At 41.8% G+C, this 24,264-nt stretch overlaps 1 protein-coding gene across 1 annotated transcript in view; it reads left to right on the top strand.

The window, feature by feature from the left end:
- cntnap2a (contactin associated protein 2a) overlaps nt 1-24,264 on the top strand; it is a 296,814-nt gene that overhangs the window by 118,571 nt on the left and 153,979 nt on the right. Inside the window, exons 2-3 of the mRNA XM_076761762.1 lie at nt 1,761-1,871; nt 17,003-17,196. Of these exons, the coding sequence (XP_076617877.1) occupies nt 1,761-1,871; nt 17,003-17,196 (305 nt within the window). The remainder of the gene's footprint in view (nt 1-1,760; nt 1,872-17,002; nt 17,197-24,264) is intronic.

Raw genomic sequence — 24,264 nt, 5'->3', positions numbered from 1 at the left:
GCTGTTGTATTCAAATGTTCACTGTTTTCTTAAGGAATGAATTATTTGCACAAATTACCATCTGAAACCTTTATTATACAACCAATAATTAACATTCTAGCATAAGACTTGATTGCAGTGCAGCAGAAGTAGCCTCACCTTGAAAACAAAACCGTGGCCACAGTTGTGCTCATCATCATGCTCATGTAAATGTTATATACCCAAACTGTCCCAAAGATCTCTGAAAAGACTATGTAAGGCTTTAGTTTACACCGTTTACCCACTGTTATCTTTGTTGAATTCTATTTATATTCAGTCCTGAGATGGATCTTGTTTCAAATGGAATTTCACTTGGTCGGGAATTTATGAAATGACAATATGAGAATCAAGGCAAGGCACATTTATTCGTACCGCACCCTTCAACAATAAGGCAATTCAGAGTCCTTCATATAAGAAATAAAAGCATTAAGACGAGCTAGAAAAGAAACACAGGACAATAAAAAAAGACAATAAAAAAAGATGTAAAAGGGTCGTAAACAAAGTAAAATAGAGGACTGAAATAGAAAAGAGAGTAGAATAAAAATGACACTTCAATATACGAATAAATAGTCCCAAATGTTACTGATTGGAAAAAGTGCAGGTGGGAGCAGAATTTTCTGGGGGTTTGTTCCAGATGCATAAAAACTGAGTGCTGCTTGTCCGTGTTTGGTTTTGACTCTGGGGACAGTAAAGGGACGATCCCAGTGTAAATATCTCAGGTTGTGTGATCCACTCTCCTGGTCTTCTTGAGGACTCTAGCAGCATCAACTTTTTAGAGACAGCTGTGAAGACGGCGTTACAGGAGTCAAGTTTACTGAAGATAAACGCATGGACACTTTTTCTGTCCTGCTGAGAGATAAATCCTTTCATTCCTCATTTTCTGAAGGTGATGGCATGCCGTTTTTTGTAATCATTCTTGTTTGGCTGTTAAAATTTAGGTCTGTGTCCAGGACTGCAAGACATCTGGCCTGGTTTGTGTTAGCACTGAAGCTGAGCACTGACTCTTAATAGATCTTATTTGGCTCCAAAGACACTCAGTGATTTCAGTTTTATCTTTATTTAACTGGAGAAGATTTTGGCACATCCAATCATTGATTTGTTTGATGCAACCATAGTTACCTGGTGATAGCGTTACATAAGTCTGTGTGCCTAATTATAGCAGCATAACCAAGGCAAAAGAAGACACTTGATGGTTAAATGTGATCTGATGGGACCGGGGCAATTCAGCATTTAACTTATTTCATGTGTGTTTCCGTTTTTCTAAATCAATTATGCATCTGCATCTGGTCAAGGCCAGGTTGCTTGTTATGGTGGATATTTTGCAGTGCACTCAGTGAACCAAACAATGTTTGGAATACCTCAGTGGTTTAAGTCTGACTGACCTGACTTGGTTCTTGACCCGCAAACAGTTTAGCTCAACCTCCAGCTACATCTGCGCTCCCTCTCTTGTGAGGAAGTCTTTCTTAGACAATGCAACCAGGTGAAAAATACAAGGGTTTTTTTGGCTGTGAGGGCTTGAATTGAATTGAGAAATTGTCCTTGAATTAATTCTTTTAACATCTAATAACAGTGTTTTCATTTAGAATTGCTGAGAACAACTTCATGAACATATTCTTTAATTCATGTAAAATACAAATTTTCACCATTTTCTCTTTTTCTTCCCTCTCTCCTTTCTCTATTCCCCTGTTCTGTCTCTCCTGCTTCTCTCTCCCTGGGTCTTCGTCTGCTTTCTCTCCCCACAGAGAAGTGTGATGAGGCTCTTGCCTCCCCTTTGGCCCACACAGCCTTCACCAGCTCATCTGTCTTCTCCAATGGATATGCACCTGGATATGCCAAGCTCAACAGGAGAGGAGGTAAACACACCGGCACAAACTCACACAGACAAACCTGCTGATGTGCATGGGTCATGGCTGTCCACAGAGGGGTGTACATACTGTACAAAAATTATGCAGACGGAGGAAAAAGGAAATGTCTCAGGTACATGTACATACATCCTGATGAATGATTTTACAGATGCCACACTGAGAGGTAAATGTCCAAGCCTTCATAGAGTGGCACACTTCATAGTGCTGCACAGCTGCTCTCACCCTCCTCCTCCTCTCTTGTGTCTCTATATTTCATTTTACTTCCCCTCTATATTTCTCCCTTCCTTCTTTCTCTCCCTTCCTCAGTTCCAGTCATTATCTCAGTGACTCAGACTGGAGCTCATTTCCACATCAGTCCACAGCAGAAAGAGATAGGGCCAGACAATTACACCCCTCTATGTTTATACAATTAATAATTCATACTTTTCCATCTAATATAGTCACACTACAGCTGAGGCAACAGAGCTCCGAGCTGGCAAATAAAGCCAAGGTAATCTGGTGTGTTTAATCATACCAATAGAATTATTGCTGAGAGAGGACAGGACTGCCCCTCCTTTAACAATGACACTCAGCAACAAGCAAAGAAGGAAAGAAATAAAACCAACTTGTCAATGACAGCAATAATGAATGAGTGTAAATATACAATCAATGTCCTCAAGGATGGAGGTCTCTGGGGAATATGTTATGGTGAAAGCATCCAGTTCATTGTGGATTGTTGATATATAAAAAAAGCTACATTGATTAGAGACAGTGCTATATGCAATTATTCAAGGTCCAAATAAGTTATTTATTCTAACATCTTATTTTGCCTCTGTGTAGGACGACTTTCATGGAATACACATGTCTGAATAAGGCAGATTGATCCACTGATGTGTAGATGGTGACAGTCATTGAGGAAGATATTTAGATCAGTTTGGGCTATAAATTTTATTTATGTATTATTATTATTATTATTAATTATTATTATTATTACTATTATTATTATTATTATTATTATTATTGTTATTATTATTATTATTATAACCCCAGGACAGATTTTCTCACATCTAAAACAAAAAAAAGACAAGATTCATTACCCAGACTAAATGACTTGTTCAGGTGGCTAACCTTCAAAATCTAAAAATACAATGGTTAAACCCTTTGGCTTCCAAAAACATTATTCTGTTTCTGTACTGTTTTGCATTGAATAGTCTCACTGCCAAAAAAAATAACGACTCAGCCAGCTCTCTCCCCCTCTTTCGCTTTCTGACACTTTTGACATGTAATTAGAAGCCCAACATGTTCTAGTGAGGCCTACATCTCATGTATCTTCAATTTTCCAATGATCCAAAGAATATTATATGATAATGTGACCACCACTGAGACAATAATAATGATAATAATAATGATAATAACAATGATAATATGAATGAATTTATTTATAGAGCGCTTTTCAGGGTACTCAAAGATGCTGTACATAAATTACAATAACCATAAGAAAACAGCACATTAAATGTGCTTTATAACATTAAACATTAAAAATAGTTCTGAGGAGGGGAGCGTTGATTAATGATTTGTACATGGACAGGTCACTGCAGTCTCAGCTGTGTCTGGGGAGAGTTCCAGGGGGAGAGGGCAGCAATGGAGAAACCTCTGTCAACCCAGATCTGGTGTTTGTTTGGTGCATCAAAGGAGCAGAGTGGTGAGGTGGGAGGGGGTCTGGTTATGAAGGGCTTTATGAGTGAGGAGAAGGGCTTTGAATTGGATCCGTAGTGGGACAACAAGCCAGTGTAGGTTCTGGAGGATAGCAGTGTGGTCATGGGAGCGGCAGTGGGCAAGCAGGCAAGCAGCAGTGTTGTGGATGTACTGGGGTTTATTTAGGACTTTGGATCATGGGCCATAAGGAATGCTGTTGCAGTCATCAATTCTGGGTATGTTGAAGGCATCAGTCAATGTGTTTTAGGTGGAAGAAGGTTATTCTGGTCATTTGATTGACATGGTGTTTGAAAGAGATGTTGTCAAAACTACCTCCAAGGTTGCAACAGTGTGTGGAGGGAGACAGGGTGGAGTTAATAATGGTGAGACAGAAGTAGTGAGTGGTTTTGGTGAGGGATGATGACCATGTCTGATTTATCGCAGTTTAGTTTTAGGAAGTTGGCTTACATCCATGATTTAGTTTCCATTGGTTAGAGTGGAGTAAGTCACAGTCTTGTGTGGTTGTTGACGTTGATGTACTTTGTTCGTGAGATACAGCCTTAACCAGCAGAGGGCAGTACTGGTGGTGTTGAGGGAGGATTCAAGGCAGGGGAGAAAAAGGGGGGGGTGGATAGTGTTTAAAGTTGCTGTGAGGTCAAGAGGATAAGAATGCTGAGAGGTGAGGGGTCACTGGTGAATTTGAAGAAAGCCGTTTCTGTGCTGTGCTATGAGCAGAAACCAGATTGAAGTGGTTTGAATACATCATTGGAGATGAGATGTGCTTTGACGGTTTCAGCATTTTTGATGGGATAGGGAGATTGGATATGGGCTGGAAATTACTCCTGATATCAGTGTTTGGACCAGGTTTTTTGAGGATGGGGGTGAAAGCAGCCAGTTTCAAGGTTTGGGGTACAGAACCAGAGCTGAAGGAGGAGTTAATGATTTCTTTGATGAGTGAGGAGATAGCTGAAAGATAGTCCTTAACAAGATTGGATGGGATGGGATCCAGAACACAAGTGGAGCTTCTCATTCCTGCCATTAAGTTGGACAGCTGGATATTGGCAGTGACCAAAGGAGTGGGACCAGAGAGTCTGAAGGCAAGATGTTCAGCAGAATGAGCAGCAGGAATGGAAATGGTGCTTGGTTTAATGTCCTTGCTACTACCCAGCAATAGCAATGAACAGTAGCAATGTGGCAGGTAGAGACGGAAAGATTGACCACTCCAATTGTAGGAAAACAAAGTTGTGCTGTTCTGTCTGTTCTGGGAGTGCTGGAGCAAGCAAGAGAAGGATCCTCTTGGCAGGTATAACAGCGAGCTGATCCGGAGACGTTAATGCAGTGGAAGTGTTTGCGTGGGCTGGAAGATAACACAGGTAGCATGTAGCCACAAACCTGCAAGACATGGTTGCTGGACAAGTTATATTGTCAAAGGAGTTCATTATCTGGCAAGCTTGGATTCAGAAATGGAGTGGAAGCCAAAATGCCCCAGCACCTAACATTTACAACCTATTTTTTCAAAAACAAACTGAAAAACTCTGTCACATGTGGATGTAAATGTTCCCTAATGGACACATGCTGAGACAAATGTCAAAGTAGTGGTAGAAATGAGGGGAAAGGACATAAAGTTTCATGTCGTCCTCTGTGTTTTGGTGTCCTCCAGAGAATGTCACTGTGCTCGAATGATGAGGTCATCACCTTGTTAGCATAAAGCATATGACGAGGGTGGAATATAAAATTAGAGGAGAAAAAGAAAGGCAAAGAAGTTCTGCTGGAAGGGACGATTAAGTTGCTTCCTAAAAAAAACTTCTCCGGGAGGATTAGAAATGTGTCATAAAATCAACTTCTGTTTTCTGGAAACCAAATCTCATTTTATCTGCTGTGAAGGAAGAGGCTGCTCCAAATTGAAATCGGCAGTTATTTTCTAACACAGAATATAAAACATGTTAATTCAAAGCAGAAAACAGACATCATGGAGCACAAATATACACAGAATCACATATAATACACACATTCAGACAAAGGAGCAAACAGATATACAGTACACATTGCATGTTTAGAATGACAGTAAAATATTTGCAGACACGCAACACACACTCGAAATGAGAAAACCAGTTAAACCAGTAAAGCTTGCAGATATGACACATGTGCAAAAGTCCACACATTCAATACCCAAACTCTCACAAACATTTTCATTGACAAAATCAGGATTGTGCCCACACACACATTTATTCATGAAAACAAAAACAGCCAAAGCAGCACGGTACTGCTCACACTCAACACACACATAAACGTTCACAAAAACACAAGATGACAACCTCATGCCCACCCAGTCACACCATGAGGAGGGGTCCCTCCAAGCACCTGCATTTGGCAGCCATCAGTGCCATCAGTGTTATGCGTGTGCGCTGATAAGCCACATTACTGCTTTCCCTCAGTGCTGTGGAACAGGGGAGGCACAAAATCAATGGGACACACCACTCATATTAAACTTGTGTTGTGAATGCAGACAGCTATTAGAGTTTTAGGCTACAGGCATGTGTGTGTTTGGCTGCGTGTGTCTGCATGTATATCCATTTCTGGGTGTATGTTCCTGTGTGTGTGCATGAAAGAGAGAGGTGAAATGATGCTGTAATGATTTTCCGGCAGGCAGCTGTCTGCCGCGGTCCAGTCAGTCACCAGGCTCCCCTTACCCTGCTTGTTCTCCATCCATTTATGTGTGTGTGTGTGTGTGAATGTAAGCGTGTGTTTTGATATGAGTAACTGCATGTGTTTTGAGAGAATGTATTTGTGCATATGTGTATAAATGCATAAATATGCTTGTGCACATTGCTTTATTTATGTGTTTATTTGGAAGAGGGAGAGTGTCTGGCTCCTGAAACCTAAACACATTCTTTACCAGCAGACTCATCATCATAATGCTAAATGCCCTTTGTCTCAGGAAAACAAAATCACTTGCAAGCTGTTACTCTATGCAACGTGTTATTTATAAAATTACTTCATGGCATCTTATGTAAGACCAGCCCAGTCTGATTGCTGGTTGCTGTAGTCTATCATTACATTAGCTGTATGAGCTAGATTTTTATCTCCATTATTATTTTTGCAGTATGATAAATCAGGCAGGGATAGTTTCTGCCTTGGGTTTTGAAGACAGAACAGACTGATAAAAGACCCTGACACTTTATTTGTCTCCGTGCCCCTTTCCACTCATTCCCTGCATCAGTCTGTTAATATGTCATTCTCACCATCCTTCTCCCGCTTTTCCCCTCTCTTGTCCACCATTTATTATTTTTTCACATCCACCTGTTCCCTCTCTTTCCTTCCTCTTCTTTCCCCCCCTCTTCAATGCCTTTCAATCTGCTCTCCCTACTCTCCCTCAAATGTACATTCTCCCACCCCCTCACTGTCTCTCCTTGGTGCTGGTTCATGTTTGAGACCCTGCACATCTCAAAAGTGTCAGACAAAGGAAACAGTGAGCCCACTCCTTTGCAGTCAGAACCCTTTGGTCTATTTGGACAGAGGGAGGGAGGGAGAGTTAGAGAGACAGAGAGACAGTTAGGAACAGACACAGGAAAGTGAGATGACAGTTAATACAATGTAGCGAAGGATCGTTTCCTCACATCTCAAACTCAGACTTTCTCAACCACATAGGATCATTAGGTTTATGCTTGGGGAACTGCTTAACAAGAGAAATTAATGCTGCTGAGGGTAAGATATCTTACTTTTAGTATGCATCAAGCTCAAAAAACCCTGGACAAGAACACTTCCCTGATACATATTTTTAATAGCATCTTAGACCTTCCAGGCCTGCAAACGCTCATGTGTTTCAAACTCCAAACCTCCAAAATTTGTGGTGTCCAAGCCCAGCCTGATATTCCTCAAGAGAGGTCTATAATTTTCTTCTAATTTTCTTGGACTTGGCAAAGCTTCTCCCAAGCCACAGAAGACATTATTCAACTGCTGTCATGGCCTGAGTTTATACTTCCTGTGACTAGTAAATTGACTTTGATGTGTAAAAATGGTGGAATGCAGCTTTAAGAACATATTGTAAAGATATGCCATACTCGACTCCACATGACACTTTGACAACTGAGCTACTCTTCTTGGGTCACGGACATTTTTGGACCCAGTAACAAGGCTGTGTGGCCAAAAAGGTTTGAAGAACTCTGCTTTAACTTTAAGCAAAAGAGTGACGCGCTCCAAATAGGTTTTCAAAAGTCACACAGCAACCACATGAGCTGTGATCTGCACCTCACACACACCTGTGTTCAGTGCTGCCTGCTAAAGACAGGTGCCCTGTGGATACAGGTTAAAATAGAAGAGGCACGGAGGGGGTGACGGCAAAAGAGAGAGAGGAGGAGGATGTGAAGAAAAAAAAAAGGCATTCCTGGAAGATTGAAAACAGCCTTAAATGGACAAATGGAACAATGAGCTGAAGCTTAGTGAGGGATAGTTAAAGTGATAAGTGGTGAGCTGCGTATGGCTGACAATATGAGCCAAAAGTGTGCAAATACTGAAATTCAACTTCATATTTTACAGAGGGATTTCAAGTCTTACATCACCACAAAAAAAAGCATCAATCAAGTTTCCATGCAGGTGCATCTTATTACCTCTGCCACAATAGAAACTGTACTAGATAATGGGTTGTTTTGACGTAGCCTTCATTCATAGAAAACTTGTCAAAAAGTGATTTGGGCTTTGGGCACACAGGAGAATAATGAATACCTTCTGTTTGTGAAGAAGGTGAGAGAGGAACGGGTGAACTGATTGTGTGTGCGTGAATATCCCTGTAGGCATGTGAGCATGCATGTGTGACCATGCATGAGATTGGACCACTAATCACAAACACGTGGGCACTGATCTTTATATTCCATTCCATTTTCTTTTCTCCTCTCTCTCTCTCTCTCTCTTTCTGCTTATCCCTTTTCCTCTGTGTGTCTCTCTCCTCCGCTCTGCCTCGTCCCTCTCCACCTTCCATCACATCCTTGTCTCCCCTTTCTCCCTCTCCATCTCATTTTCCCTCCATACACTTTCTATTTTCTACAGTAACATTCTCAATCCCACACTCCATTTTCTCAGCCTGTCTCCTTTCTTTCTTCCCAGACCTCATTATCTATTTTTTCTTCTCTCACATTCTCGCCCTGATACATACAGTACTTTTCTAAGTTTTTCCAAAGTTTTAAGAAGTTGCGCTGTATCCCTCCTTATTCAAACACAGGATGTCACAGTACTACTGTGCTCTGACTTGCTGCACAATTAACCAGATTATCCCTCCCTTCTCATGCATTGCTTTTCACTCTCTGTCATCTGGCAAAGTTGTTTGATGTCTCTAGCCGTTGCAGCCATCCATCGATAATGGCGGTCCGCTCCTAATTAAATTACTCTGTCTCCATCCGCTCCCTTTGCTCCATGACAGAAAGATGAAGTACTTGCAGAGGGCTAACCAGCTGTTTTCTCTCTGCTCCCTTTTTCCGGCGGCTCGGCATCTTAATTAATTAAGATGCTATACTTTCTGTTAATGTGGTTTTGTATGAAAAGCAGCAACTTTGATAAACATACTTTCGCATGTTCTCTCGGGTGCTAGGGCACACAAACATAGAGGCAGAGAGAGAAAAGTGCTCTAACAAGCATGCGCAGAAATAATTTCTCTTATGTGTGCGTGCCCACCCACACACACTCCCACACTGAGAGTAAGACAGAGGAGAGATGTTCCCTTGTTTGATGCCCTGCTTTGCCACTGTCACTTTTGTTCGTGTGTCATGCCTGTCACTGGCTGTTCGTCACTCGTCCACAATAACACTGTGTCGGCGTTACTCTCTCTGAGAAATTGGGTCTTTACTTCCGCGTTGAATACATTTTGAGCTCCTTTTTTGTGCACTTTCAGTCACTTTCGCTTATTTGATCTCTCTTGTGTTCCTGTTCCGCTCTCTGCTGTTTGCTTGCTCCTTGTGCTTTTCTCCACCGTTCTCTTTGTGTGACTCATTTTCTACAGTTTACACAGTCAGACAATTGAATTTCCATTTCCCCTCTGGACTGTAAAAGCTTTGTCATCATCACACACATGCAAAGATGTTCACACTCCAGTTCAGATTTCTGTGCATTATGGGCATATACTTTCATGTTCATTCCCCAGGAGCGATTAACAACCCTATATCTTGTCCAATTAGTTGAGCTCTATCATCTGTGTCTCTAATAAGAACAACAGAGGAGGGAGTCAACTTGACAGAGCAAAGAAAAGATGGTGGTGAGACTTGCTGAGAGGGATTCAAGTTCAAAGCAACCAATGGGTGCTTTCATATCTTTGCTTGTGGTGTGGTTTAATGACACATAACTGGGTTTTTCAAACAGTTTGAATTGAGATGCGTGAGACGTGATACAAGAAAAACATCATAGATTGCATTCGTTGACAGTTTCAAAAGACAGGCATTTTCAGTCATGGTTCCCAGAGGGCACTTCCAGGTTTCTTTTTCATTATGTTGCCCTGCCTCTCCTTAGTCAGCATATTGCTGGTGGTACATCTATCTATGCCCCCCCACATACCCAAGATGACTTTTCAAGGCTTTTACTGTATGTGCATTGTTATTGGTTTTTTGTGCATGTGAAAAATGGGCAATAACTAGCTATCTATGATCACTTTGTTGCTGCTTTTATGCCACTGAAAAACTGAACAATTGATAAAACCTCTGTGTGTGTATACTTTCTATATCTTGAGTGAAGTTTTTAACAGGGCTGTTTGAGGGTTAAGACTTGGTTTTAGGCATTTAGTTGTGATAGCTAAGGTTAGGGTAAGGGGTTAGGAAAGGCATTATGTCAATGAGGGTCCTCACAAGGATAGAAGTATAAGTGTGCGTGCGTGTGTGAGTGCGTATATATAAATATACACAGAAACATTTATCTTCACTCTTATGCTTGCGTGTGAGAATATTTGTGGTCAGAATCAATACTAATATCAGCATGACTCTGACTGTGCTACCGCTGCTACAATGCAGGGTTATCTGTGTCATCGCAGATAGCTCAGACCTTGTTTTGCAAGCTTGGAGACTCACCAGCCATGTTTTTCGGCCTCTGTCGGCTCCCTTTATCTCAGAAGGAGCCTCTCTGTGTGAATTCCATTTGGCTAGTACAGACCTGTGAAGGGCATCACACAGGGACAGTTTCACCAGGGTAGCTTGCAGGTAGCAGATTAATCTGATTTCTAACATACCGGGTTGTTTTTTTTTTTTTTTTTAAATGCCAGCATCAGTGTTGCCACAGAAACTGGCCCCAATTCATATGCATTATAAAGGTAGACTGTAGAATAGTCATACGGGATAGAGGTGTTCCCTACAGACAGATTTTAAGCCATTGCGAAATGGGCTGATAAATTGCTGAGGTATATCATCAATACCAGTGAATTTCCCTGGTGTGGGAAAAAAAACTGATTGGATTTTTTTTGCTCTTTTTTATGTTCATTAAAGGATGTTCGATCTGTCTGACAGAGACAATTATTAATTAATCTGTTATTGTGTATCGATCCATTCATTGTTTTGTCAATAAAACATAAGAAGAGAAGTCCAGAAGCCGAGGTGCTTCTTCAACTTGCTTTTGCTGTCAACCAACAGTCCACAGCTTTGATGTTTCACTTTATAATAATATGAAACAGGAAATAAATTTAGGAAATAAATTACATCTTTTTTTCTTTTTTTTTTAACTTTTTTCCCCTTTTACCGTCACTCCACTTAATGCCTCAGAAATGTTGAATAACTCACACACTCTGACTGTCCCTTATCCAGAAAGCATCTTGGTATCAGCAGTACTCTGAGGACTTTTTGCAGCTTCAGTGGAGAAAAATCTGTCAGCGCTCCTCTAGTTTTAGCCTGTTTTCCTTTCAGTGCTTCATTCTCACCGTCTTCCTCTTGGGTTGTACTTATTCTCCATCCTTTGTCCTGAGCCCTATCTCCTAATCTTTTCCTCCGTGTTATTCTCTTTTCTCCTATTCTTCACCTCTTCCTCAGAGGTGGTTTCCATGACCTTCTCTGTTCCCCTGTTCTCTCCCCTATCCTCCTCCTGCTCCTCCCCTCCTCCCCAAACATCTGTGTGTGTGACAGGTGGGGGAACGGCGACATTCCCCCGACTCTCCACCCCTCCCCTTTCTCCTCCCATTTTTTTCCTGCTTGTTCCTCCACTGATGCTCCTGTTCACTCGCTCTTACTCTCTCATCTTCCAGTCCCCCTCCGCCAACCTCCTCCTCTATCTCCACTTTATTCTGTCAACCTCTTCTCGCTTTTCCCCTTTCTCCCTCCGGCTTTCACCTTTCACTGCAACTCTGTTCTTTTCATATATATATATATATTTATATATATATATATCACTCCTCACCCCCCTCCTAACCTCTGTCAAGCTGCCCCTCCTCCCCTCTCACCTCTCATCTGTTCTTTTTCCAGCCCTCTCCCTTCCTCTCCAACCTATGACAGCAGTTGCCCATCTCACCTCTTTGGTCCTTTCTTTTTTTTTTGCTCCCCCACATCCTTTAATCATGTCCCTTGTTCCTCTCCTGACCTCTAACATCAAGCTCTTTAGCCCAAAGTTCTCTTCTCTCATTGCTTTTTTTTTTTTTAGTCCATCTTTCCCAAATGCTTGCCATCACTTGCACGATCTTGTGAACCTTTACGTCTCTCTGGACTCTTCAGTCTATCTGTCTCTCTCTCATTCCCATCTGTTACTTCTGGTAACCCTATAACCCTACCATGCCTTCTACTCCGTCTGTCCTCTTCAGCCCCTTTTCCCTTACCAACACCATGTCCTTTCACTCACCCCTTTAAGCCATGTTCAAACCAAAGGAAGCACTTCTTCAAAAACGCAGCCTCCTCATTCAGCTCAGTGAGACGGCAGAGTTGGGCGAGGAAAGGAAGAGTTGTCCGTCAAAAAAGTTGAACCAACTTTTGACGCAACACCATGCAACATCATCCAGCAGTGCACTGTGTACATTGTAGTGTAAATTAATTAATGCATTAATTCTGATGTTGATGGGATGGAGGATCAAATGATTGTTGCCATGATACCTTGTAAAGGTTGCAAATTCATCCCTTGCGGTTTTACCACCATCACGATTCTCACCACATCCCAAATCAGCAACGCAGCCATACTGAAATAGTTTATTTACGAGGCAACAAGACCCAGATGTAGACTCACAGCCAGAACAGATTCAGTAAAAATGAACTATACCTGAAATAATGGCTGGTTGGCTGGATAGCTACAGAGGGTTCAAACAGAGACTGCATGTAATCATCAGATTAACAGGAGCAGATGCAGGAAGGCAGGTTCAGGTAAAGATGTAGGTACAGGTAAAAGAATTCAAAGGCAAACAGCAACAATCGCAGTCTGAGCCAGTGTTACTGGGCAGGTGTGGCTGGTCAGACTGAGACAGGTGAACGTGTGGGTGTGGGACTCCAGAAAGTCCAAGGGCAACTGGTAGATGGGAAGGTTCTCAAGAAGTGCAGGGGCCCCTGGGGTGAAGTGTGAAGTGGCTGAGGTGTAAAACAGGGATATGACACGTGTGGCCATGACACGTACCAATGTAGCCGAATGTGTGTGTGTTTTATTGCTGTGCAATTTTCAGTTTGAATGCTCTGCCAGCCACCAGTGGAGCTAGGGCAGCAACTGAGGCAGTGGCACTGCAGGGCAAAGAATATAAGAGATTTGAAATTTGATTCCCACCAACCAGTAGCAACCGTTTAAGTGACCTCGAACAATGTGAGAAAATTTGCCAACTGCTTGCTTGTTTTTCTCAGTGACCAGCAGTGGAGAATTGCATTTGCACTTTAGCAGTGTGACTGTGTGTGATTGTGAAACAGAGGGTTGGATGAGAAGCAGCACGCAAGGTCAGCCTGCACTGGTTGAATTCATTTTGAAGAAAAACAATTTCATATGTGGTATTTGACATCAAAATGTCTCAAGTAGTTCTCCATCATCAGATGTGACCTTACGAATGAAAAGGAAGACGTCATGTTATGACCGTGTACAGTGTATGTGCATGTCAATAGACTGTTTGAGGATTCTGATATACAGAAACAGGGCCACACATCTTGGCTCAACTTTCAGATAAATTAACACTGAAATCCTAAAGCAGCATACCCGCCTCTACAATGTCCCACTGTTACTGAGGAATGTACAGTAATGGCCCCATACATCACACATATATTCTAACCCTTCCCTCTCACTTTTCCTCCATTGTCCTGAACTCCACCCATAACTTTTCCAATCTTAGCTTTCTGTTCCATGTCATTTGAACCCACCTGCTGTCTAACTCTCCACTGAATGTTGAATGAGTTCAGTTTACCTCTTTCTCCCAAGTTTCTCATCCTTTTCCCTCTGCTCTGTCCCTCCTCTCATCTATCACCTTCTTTACCATAACTGAATTGCTCCCTTTCTGTTCTTTTCTCATCCCATCCACATGCTATCTCATATCTGGCCTTCCCTGTATCAGAGACATAAAATCCTCTCTCATCGCTCCCTCTCCCCCCCACCTCATCCATCTCTCTTACTCTCCCTCATTTCCATTTTTCTACCTCCTCCCTTCTCTTGTCACCCCCTCAGCACACACCTTCTCGTCATTCTTTACGACACCTCATCCTCCGATCTTGTTCGTAGTGTCACACTGCCATGATCTTAGTCCGCGCAGCCTGTTTCTTAATCTTTATTTTCTACTGTCTGTTTACTTATCACTATCACCCCACCCCTCCCAAACCCGATTCCTCACCCTCCCTCTCCCCTCTCCTCCTTTTGATAGTGTTTTATCCCCCCAAGGGAATGGCTTTTCTGCAACGGGTTTTTGAGGTATTGACGTTTCCACTGATACAGGCCTGGTTATCTGTCAAGGCCACGGCTGGAGTGTAATGGCTCTGTAATTGGATAAGATATAGGATTTTTGTCGTGGGGGGATACATTGCAAACTGCCTCACCCTCTATTTTATCATATGACTATCATCTCCAACGCCTCCTCCACCACGCTTGCTGCTATTCTGCAACTCTTGTACTTTCTTGGTCATATTATGTCCCTTTCTCTTACTTTGTCGGCATGTTTCTGTTTCCTTTCTCTCCCAGTCATTTTTAAATCATTCACTCTCCTTTACTTGTGCTTTCAGCCTGTCACTTTCTTATCTGTATTTGTGTCCTTTAAAAAAAGAATCCATCACGGAGAATCAAATGAAACGGCCGTGACATGGCCAGTTCGCAGTCCATCCACCACCCACTCTTCCCGATAATCATTTCACAGTTGCATTCTGTCACAGGCTCGGCTGTTTGCTGCACTGATACATCTTCAGTGTTTCATGTGCGTGTGTGAATGCAAAAGTTTGCACTCATCTCGACACATTTTAGACACTTCATGTGCTTTTTTCTTGTTATTTCTCACACTGGTTTGACTCCTCTCACAGTAGCCTACGTACAATGTTGGCATCGTGCCTCTGTTTTTTTCCTCTTATGTTTTAATGGCAGATGAAATCAGGTCAGCAGGATCGTGTCCAGCATTTTTCTTTGCCTTCTGTCTGGCAGTTGCCTTGCTCTTTTGTTTCTGCCTCATTTACCCTGAGGCTCATTTAACCTGTGAGGTCCAGGGGAGTTTGGCCCTGCCTTAGGTAGACACCTGGAGGTGTGAGGGGGGCATCTTTTGGAGGACACATGAGTGTTTGTCTGGAAATGAAGGCACAGCCATGAGGTTTCAGGCCAGCACAAGGACACTGACTGCCACTGAGTGGATTACGAGACGACCACAGCCATCTATTGCAACAGTCGACACTGTAGCCATGGCAAAATAGCACTGAAATGCTGTCTTTGATGCTTTCAGAGATAGTCATTTTCTTCAAAGCAATATTTCACCTTGGTAGAATGTTTTCCAACTTTAGTACTCCCACCCTGCCAAAGAGATCATAAACCTTCACCTTGGTTTTTGTGTATATTTGACTACCTTCTAAACACTATGCAAAAGTTAAAGAGGATGTCAAATAATTTGCCTCGAACATTGCAGTAAGTAATTTCCCTTGTGGTTATTGTCCATTTTTAAGAAAAAGCTATTCCAAAAGATGTGTCCACTGAAAATGGAAATACATGTTCTACCAGAGTGAAATATCACTTTAATCTGTACTCAAGGATGCACATATTGAACTAGAGCTTAGCTGGAAATAAGTGGAGATAACCATATGTAACTGTCAGTATAAAGTCTACTGAATTTGTGCTTGACATTTTCACTTATATACATATCTAGGGAATGTTTCACTCCTTTTTTACTCTCTGGAAGCACTTTGATGAGAAATAGATATCATCAGTCACGCAATTGTAATGTTGTGCTCACATCTTATCACTGTTTCATTCTCGGCCGGTAGTTTTGGGGAAATAATATCCCGATATTCCAGGGTATTTCTGAGATAATGATATTCTTGATGATTTGACAAAATATGGCATACGACTTGCCAAAGATTCAGCGATGCTATGCTCAGCCAGTGTAGTTTGTCTGTTTGGTTTAGAACTCATAATAGCTGTTGGGCTCTCATCACGGGATTTTTGGCTCATGAGTTTGCTGTATTGTCCCATTTTGCTGTAGTAAGTGCTGTACAGTGTTCTTGCACTTCTTGCATATCACCATGGTTTGTTGTACATCTGATCTTTTGTAACCAAACCACTTCCACACTACTGAAGTCGCTCCACCATGGCACTTTCAGCAGTGTTACTTCTTGCCTGTTGTTGTGCATAACAGTATCAGTAACAATATTATTAACGGTATGATATTGCACACCCCTGTTGGCCAATTTTATCTTTGAGCTTAAAGCGACCATATCTGCAGTCATGTGGATGACAGTGGGCTGCCCAGCATTTATAAAATACCATATTTTGCCTTGAATACCAATATTAAAAAGGAATCCATCTCGAAATGCCATACACACTCATTGCATTCCTCTCGAAGTTGAGGTGTCAGCTGTGTTGGAGAGTGAATAATTATATGATACTGAAGAGGAGCGTACTTGTCATTCTTGTGAAACATCTTTATAGTCAGCGGGCTCTGGCACTGTATGCAACGCTCTTAATAAAACATCACGTCTTCCACGCTATTCCAGTGCCTGTCTTGGAGCAAAATGTCTGGGCTGCTATCTGCTGGGCACTGACCATTAATAATAGGAAGGTCCATAACTCAACATTCCCTTTGTAAAATGTCATTATAGTGGTACCACGCTGCCTCTCTGCTTGCAGACAACGGCAACTCAGCCTGTATGTGCAACAGGTAGTCTCTGCTAATAAGATATTCTGGGGAGAAAAAAAAAAAAACATATTGCCTACCATTTGTCACCTTTTATTATTTAAACCTTGGCCAAGCTATTTCATTTTAGAAAAAAAATCACAGGCTAGATACTGTTAAAAGGACAGTTGAAGACAACCTTTGACTTCTCACTCATTATTAAATGTCACTAACTCTGCAGGTGCTGGTGGATGGTCACCACTGGACAGTGACCATTACCAGTGGCTACAGGTGGACCTGGGTTCCAGAAAGCAGGTGAGCGCCATAGCAACACAGGGTCGCTACAGCAGCTCTGATTGGACAACGCGATACCGTCTCCTCTACAGTGACACAGGAAGGAACTGGAAACCATATCACCAAGATGGCAACATTTGGGTGAGTGAACAACAAATGTGTGTGTAGGTATAATTATGTGTGTATGAGCCACAGGCTGTCAGACAGGGAACTAGAAACAGTAAGACCATCAAAGACAGAGCTCTATAGCTGACATGCTTTTATATCCTTGTTGGGTGATAATTGTAGATAACCATTTTTTTTTATTATGTCCTGCACTCATTTCTTTGTGTAAAAATGAATGTATGACTCAAGATGTATGTGTGTAAAGGACTGGTCAGAAGGGAAGGGGAGGAAGGCTTCCTTTTCACCTTCATCTAACCCAGAGCAGAGAGCCTTTTGCAGGAAACTCTCAGAGTGCCACATTGCAGTGGACATAAATATTCATCAAATAATTAGCACAGTTCTTTCTAAATGTAAAATCTCAACTAAAGACCTTAATCAAGCACTGATGGGTTCTAGACAGAAAAAATAATGAGCCATGAGCACTGTATTCCTTGACTCTGTGTGGACATGATCTCTCTGTTGCTATATTGTCTACGTCCGTTACTCAAAACAAACAGATCTCTGCGACGGCACTGTTAGCAAACAAGAGTGGAGCATCTGATAATCTGTGATCATTAGCTAATAGGTGAATGGCCCACACTACTCACTGCTGCTGAATGGTGATAACAGATGGGCTTTGAGCCAGAGGAGGGGAGATGAGAATAGTAAGCCTGTCATGAATAACGTTGATACACTAATCTAGTATTTTTAAGAATCTCCTGTAGAAGACCATTAGGTCTCGGTACTTTATTACTCAGGGGTAACACACATAAATGAACATCAATTTGATGTTGATGTATCAGATTTAGCGAAAAGCCTGAAAGAACCAAACAAGGTATACAGCAGCAGACTAAACAGCATCAAGGACAAAGGAGAAGAGGATGCAGCATGAATTAAAAGGAAAAGTAGTAAAACCATTATTTAACAGATCGTACGCTCTTAACTAATTACAATAACAGAATATGATATGTATTGCACTATTCTCTAAAATCTATTTTGCAGTGCAAATGGTTGAATTACTTTAGATATACAAGCCTCAAACGTGAATGAATATAAAAGTGCACATATCCCTCCCTCAAACATAAATATTACTGCACTTTTCTCTCCATCATCATAATATCTTTTTCTAACATATTAAAAATCTGTGTTCAGTGCAAATGAGTGGTTGCAAATATAGAAATCCACTGCTCAAACATGAATGAATAAAAAATGAAATAAAAAGTTTTTCACTGTTCTCTGCAACTTTGTTGCAGTATACGTTTCTAAGGACATTATAGTCTATTTTTCCCTGTGCATGAGTGTAGCTTCAAGGAGACATGGCCAGCCCTAAAACATTAATGAGCACCTGAGCAGGGCACTGGTCTCTGCAACTTTGTTTATCACTGTATCAATGTCTGAAGACATGAGAATTTCTTTCTCAGTGGGTCCGCGTGAATGCCTCCAGGTGCTGCTGAGTCAAAGTGCTTCTGAGTCTGTTATGATTTTCACTGTTGAGAAGCTTCTCTCAGACTGTAAAAGTAGGACAATCAACTCGCATGGTAGGCATCAGTGAGGCGATTGTACTGAGAGAGAATGAGGTGAACACAAATGACACAGTTTTGCTCTCTAGTTCCACATCCTGCTGTTCCATGGAAGGATCCTCCTCACTTTGTTGTGGCCTCTCACTGGCTGTTCTGACAGTGTAGCCCTCCAGAGGGGACATCTTTAGCCTGTCCCGCTGGAATGCCAGGCTGAACATCTCACCACATAATGTGCCAACTGTAGTTCTATTGTCAAACCTAAGCAGACATTTCTCTGAGGGCTGAGTTGGGGAGTTTTATGGTCCAGTTAGGCAAAATAGAACTAAAGTTTTGCATTAGAGAAAAACCACCTGTGAATACTGTCCCTCATGTGTCTTCTATGGTGTTGTATCCTTTGATCCTGAAGTCAGGATCAGGTAATGATGGTGGCTCGTCTTTACTAAGTTCTCCCGACATTTTTTTTTTTTTTTTTTTTGTGATCCTTTTCTCAGAAAGGGCAGTCTGCACCACCAGCTCACAGTCCTCATTCTCTTGCTTTTCCATTGGCCCACTTTATAAACTCATCAGCTGCTCTCTTAACTCCTTCAAAGTCTCTAGCACACTTCCTAAGGCTGTCCTCTGCCCCCTCAACAGACGTTGAGCTGTGAGAATATCCATCCCCCTTGTCTGCAAGTATATTGAAAGAGGAGATAATGCGAAGGAAGATTTGAGCAGTGAGCACTGTCTCATGCTTCAAAAGGCCATCTCTGAATCCCGTTGGCGAGGCCCTCACAGTTGGCTTTTATCTGCCTTCTAAAATGGTGTCTAAAGCCATAAGCACATCTAAAAACTAGGCTTCCTGAGAATTCCCGAAGCACCCAAACACTTTATAAAGACCCTGATCCTTAGCCCACCACCTAGTTTCCTCTGTTGGGACAGTCGTCTCGTATGATACTTATCCTCACTCATCTCTTCCCAGGTGTGCTTGTATGACTCTCTTATGCACACTGCTGTATCATTAAGCAGTATAAACAGTGATGCACTTCCTGCAATGCTGCCTGTTGTGTCTGCCAGTACAAGATTCAGAAGATGTGCGTAACACCATATATGAATGTGAGTAGGAGACTGCTCAGAGAGAAGTGTAGAGAATCCCTGATACTGTCCCTGCATATTAGCTGCACCATCAGTTGAGCTGCCTACACATGTGCCAGTGTCTATATTGAGCTTCAGTAATACTTGTTTCAGTAGCTCTGTGAAATGCTGCCCTGTGGATGATTCACAGTCCACCATAGCAGTCAATCTTTCATGATTGACACCTCTGACATATCTTAGTATTACAGAACACTGGTCCGTTGATCTGGGGTCATATCTACTTGGACTGAAAATAGGCCTGCCTGCTTAACTTCCTCTGCAGTAGTGCTCTTTATCAGTCAGCTGATATATCTGGTCATTTTATATTGAATGTATCTGGTCAAGTTAGATTTTTCACGCTGCGGTTCAACAGCTCACTTGTGCCTTCCACAGCAGAGATCCTTACTGGGTCCTGACAATGCGCCTGACACTAAATCAAATTTAAGAAATGAAATGGTTTGAAGTCCCTCCTCCCTACAAAACGAAAGTGTTCTGATTGCTTTAACATTGAGCAATCCTACCCGCACACTCTGGAGAAAAGTTCTCATGGCTGGTGCTCGGCACTGCCTCTTCTTCACTGCCAGTGGCACACTGGCTGCTGCTGCTCAGAGAGTACAGTAGAGAACAAAGTCTCTCACACTTAGGGGTGAGACACCTAAGTTGCAGGCAATGTTATACATCATATTTTGTTCTGCACTCCTGACATCTTGCCACTAGCCTAAGCCAGCATACCTGTCTGATCATCTCCATCAACTTCCGGCTCTTGTTCTGTACCTTCACTCTCAAGCCTCAAGCTTGTTCTAACATGGAGAAGCTGCTGAATTTGGCACATTTAGCCACATCAGCTTTTAAAGCTTCTTTTTTTAAATCCAGGCCTTTTCAGCTCACTCTTTTCTCTTTCTATTCTCCATCTTGTCATTTTGTGTCTTGCGTCATCAATCATCAATAGGCTACACTCAAATTTGTGAGTGTAGCCAACATGATCTATTTATGAGATTATTGTGTGTACCAGCCCAGCCCACCAGCAATCTTCCTGTTTCTCCGTATTAGCCGCTGCGTGCCTTGCCATGGGCATGTCCTCGGCTTAAAAGCTACAAAACCTCCATAATGATTCATGTGCACCATCATATTGTGAGTTTGAGAGGATCTAACGTGTGACGTTGGCTAATCTTCTTTACCAGCCACAGAATTAAAAGCTGTGGTTTGTTTTTCGTCTTGTTTTTTTTATTGGTTGTGGTTACATGTGTGCATTTTTGTTTATGAGTATTAAGATTTGCATTCAGCCCCAAATAGCTTCATCATTATTCTCTCTTTTAGTACTGTTAAGACTGGCTGCAGTGACAAATATGGATCTTGTACAGTAGAGAGTAAATTAAGTTGTTGTTTTCGTGTGCTGCATCATAATTGTTTGCTGATTATTATTTATTCAGAAGTGTTTTCCTTCTGCCATTAACCCTGATTCATTGCCTCTAATATTTCTGCAAATACTCCAAAACACATTCATCTCTTGGATCTTTTTGTAACTATAGCCAACTTTTTGTGTGTGTGTGTGTTTTGTCTGGATGCATGACATATATATTGCTTTTTAATTTATCGCCAATGTAATTCAAAATATTGCTTATGTAAACAAATATAGAGCCAATAATTTTAAGATGAGCATATACCATCAATAATCTTCAGTGCAGTAACAAGCAAAACTGGAGCCATTTGTTTCTCTCTGTCTCTTGTCTTATTTAGAAGAGGCTTTGGGACACACACATGCATGCTCACATGCTTCTGTTGAAGTTAAAGATGTACCTCTGCACAAGTTAAGACCTTTGTGTTAATGTGTGTGTTTGTTTGTGTGTCTATCTGAGTGTAAGTGGTGATAATGTTGGAGCTATCAGTGCTATTGATCAAAGGGACGGGTGGGCATGGTGGGGTGCTTAAGCCAACTTAATGTTTCACACACACACACACACACACACACACACACACACACACACACACACACACACACACACACTGCTACCATCAGAGCCTGTTTCAACCCATTCAATCACATTCGACTCAATCCCATTCACCACTGGATGAGGCTCAGACAGCGATCCCCAGAGAGAAAACCACCTGTCCTGCAGTCTTATGCATGAAGCTTCTATTCAGGAACATTTTGCCACCAATCACCACCTTCCATTACTCCACACTGATGACTTAACTCTTTCACTGTCAAACAGAGAGCAACACTTTCAGTCAAAGCAACAGTGTCGATGCAAGATTAACTGCTGTGACTGTGGGGGATATCTGGCATAGACCTGGCAACTGAAGTATTGGTTTTGTGAAAAATGTTTTTCAGTACCTCACTAATGTACTACTGAGGAGTCACAGTGACAGAGATGAATGGCTGCAATAATCAAGATACCACCTGCTGTAACAGAGGACAGGTACCTAAGAGGCTGTCAATACTTACAAACTTGAATTGATCACTAACACAATAATCATACTGATAGGCAGTGTTGGACAGTAGTGGCACTACTACTTGTACGTAGTGTGTTATAGTGTGAAATAGTGTGATGGAAGTAGATTAGCGATTAGTAGTGCAGAAGTGTCCACACAAGCAACTTTTTCCCAAGCATTTCTGAAGCTTTCTGCTGAAATCTGCGAAGGTTCAATAAGTGATGCCACCGTCATACATGGACGTGTATGTGGAGCTGACAGAAGCACTTTTGATGCCTACAGCATCCCTCCTGTGGGGGAATACGGACACGCAAGCCTGAGCACACCTGATGGAAATAAGGCAGCAAGTTACGACATCGTGATTTAATGTGTGTGTCAGTGGTTCCTTAAAAGCCACATGTTGTGAATTCTATGAAAGCACAGAATAAAAATCAGCTCAATTAACTCAACAAACATTTTAAATCACATTTTACTTCCACATGCTTCTTTACAGTAGGTCTTGTTCTGATTATGCCAGCAGGCCCTGTCTCACACTGTTTATTCATGTGTATGGGAAGCTTGAAGTTGCAGGTACAGCAGGTCAGTTGCCAGTAATGCATGTCCAATAAACTAGCACAGCCAGGGCTGCAAATCTTAAGCTGATACAGTTATATATAGTTGTCATTTGTGTGTCTTTCATGGTGGGTTAGATGCTTCCATAAATTATGCCTGAGATATGAGAAATAGTGCATGATTTAAAAAGTGCTGTAAGCTAGAAGGATACACCTGTAAATACTTTCTCTGATGATCTGCAATGGAGTGAACTGATTTGTGATTACAGTATTCAACAGCACATATTTTTAATATTCATCAAGATATTTCTAGACTCAAAAGCAGTTCCCTCAGAACTAAATAATACAGAGGGAGGAAACTCACAAGACCTAAAATAGATCTTTTACTGGCACAGGACCCAAATAATTTTTCAAGCCTCCGTGCTTGGAAACACATTACTGACCTTGTTATCTTGTCAGCTGGCCTGTGAGCCATTTTGGCCTCCAGCTTGAAGAAACCAGGGCATAAGGTGTAAGGCAAGTGAATTATAGTTACCTATGACTCTGACAGGCCTACTAATCTAACACATCATAGAGCAGTATCACTATTTTGGATCTTCACATGTTGGGAGATTAACACTTCTGTTTCCTGATGCCCTAGTAGCCTGTGAAGAGGAATTTTAGCACTGGAAAGAGGGTCATCTCTTAAATCTTGGGCACCTATGTAGACATGTGCAATTGTTCTTGAAATCGGTGCCTTGTGGCCAGGAAACACTGAAAAGAAGGCTCTAGATTTCCATATCATCCTGAAGTGGGAGGTCCGAACAACAACCAGAATGCATTGTGCACATTACAAATGAAGCTCCAGTGGCAACCAGGAATTAAGCCCTTGAACAGCAAGCACATTGTGTAGACCACTTCCCATATCACAGCCACAAGCTCAGGACTTCCATTTGAAGGCAGCATCAGTTCAGGACTTTGGAGATTTCCCCTGACTGTCTGTGGAGGCAGACCTGCTAAGAATGAGCAGAGGCAGCATCCAGTTCAAATCAGGGTTTCAATAGTTCTCAAATATATTGAAATGTAAATATCAAGTCTCCCAAAATGGAAATAAATGTATTTCCTTGCCAGGTAAAGCACTGTTCTGACTTCAAACAAGTCAGTGATTTTTCCAAGATTTAAATTGTCTTCCACATTTTTGCGTCTGAATAAATACAGACATCAAGCGCCTCATACATTAACATTGAGGCATTTGACTGACACTTTTTTTATCTAGAGAGGCTTACATTAGGAGCAACAACATTAATGTACTGTTGCATTGATGTACAGGAAGTGTACATTAATGCAAGGGACTACAAAGACAAGGGAAAAAGAATAAAATGGTTAGTGAAAAGACCAATAATTTGTTTTGGAGTGATCATGAAAGAGGAGTCTATGTGAAGATGCAGGACACTGGTCTGGCATTACTCAAG

The sequence above is a fragment of the Chaetodon auriga genome, chromosome 21, assembly GCF_051107435.1.
Source record: "Chaetodon auriga isolate fChaAug3 chromosome 21, fChaAug3.hap1, whole genome shotgun sequence".
In the NCBI taxonomy this organism is placed as follows: domain Eukaryota; kingdom Metazoa; phylum Chordata; class Actinopteri; order Chaetodontiformes; family Chaetodontidae; genus Chaetodon; species Chaetodon auriga.
The sequence above is the reverse complement of the archived record's forward strand: the minus strand, read 5'-3'. Positions and strand labels throughout refer to the sequence as shown.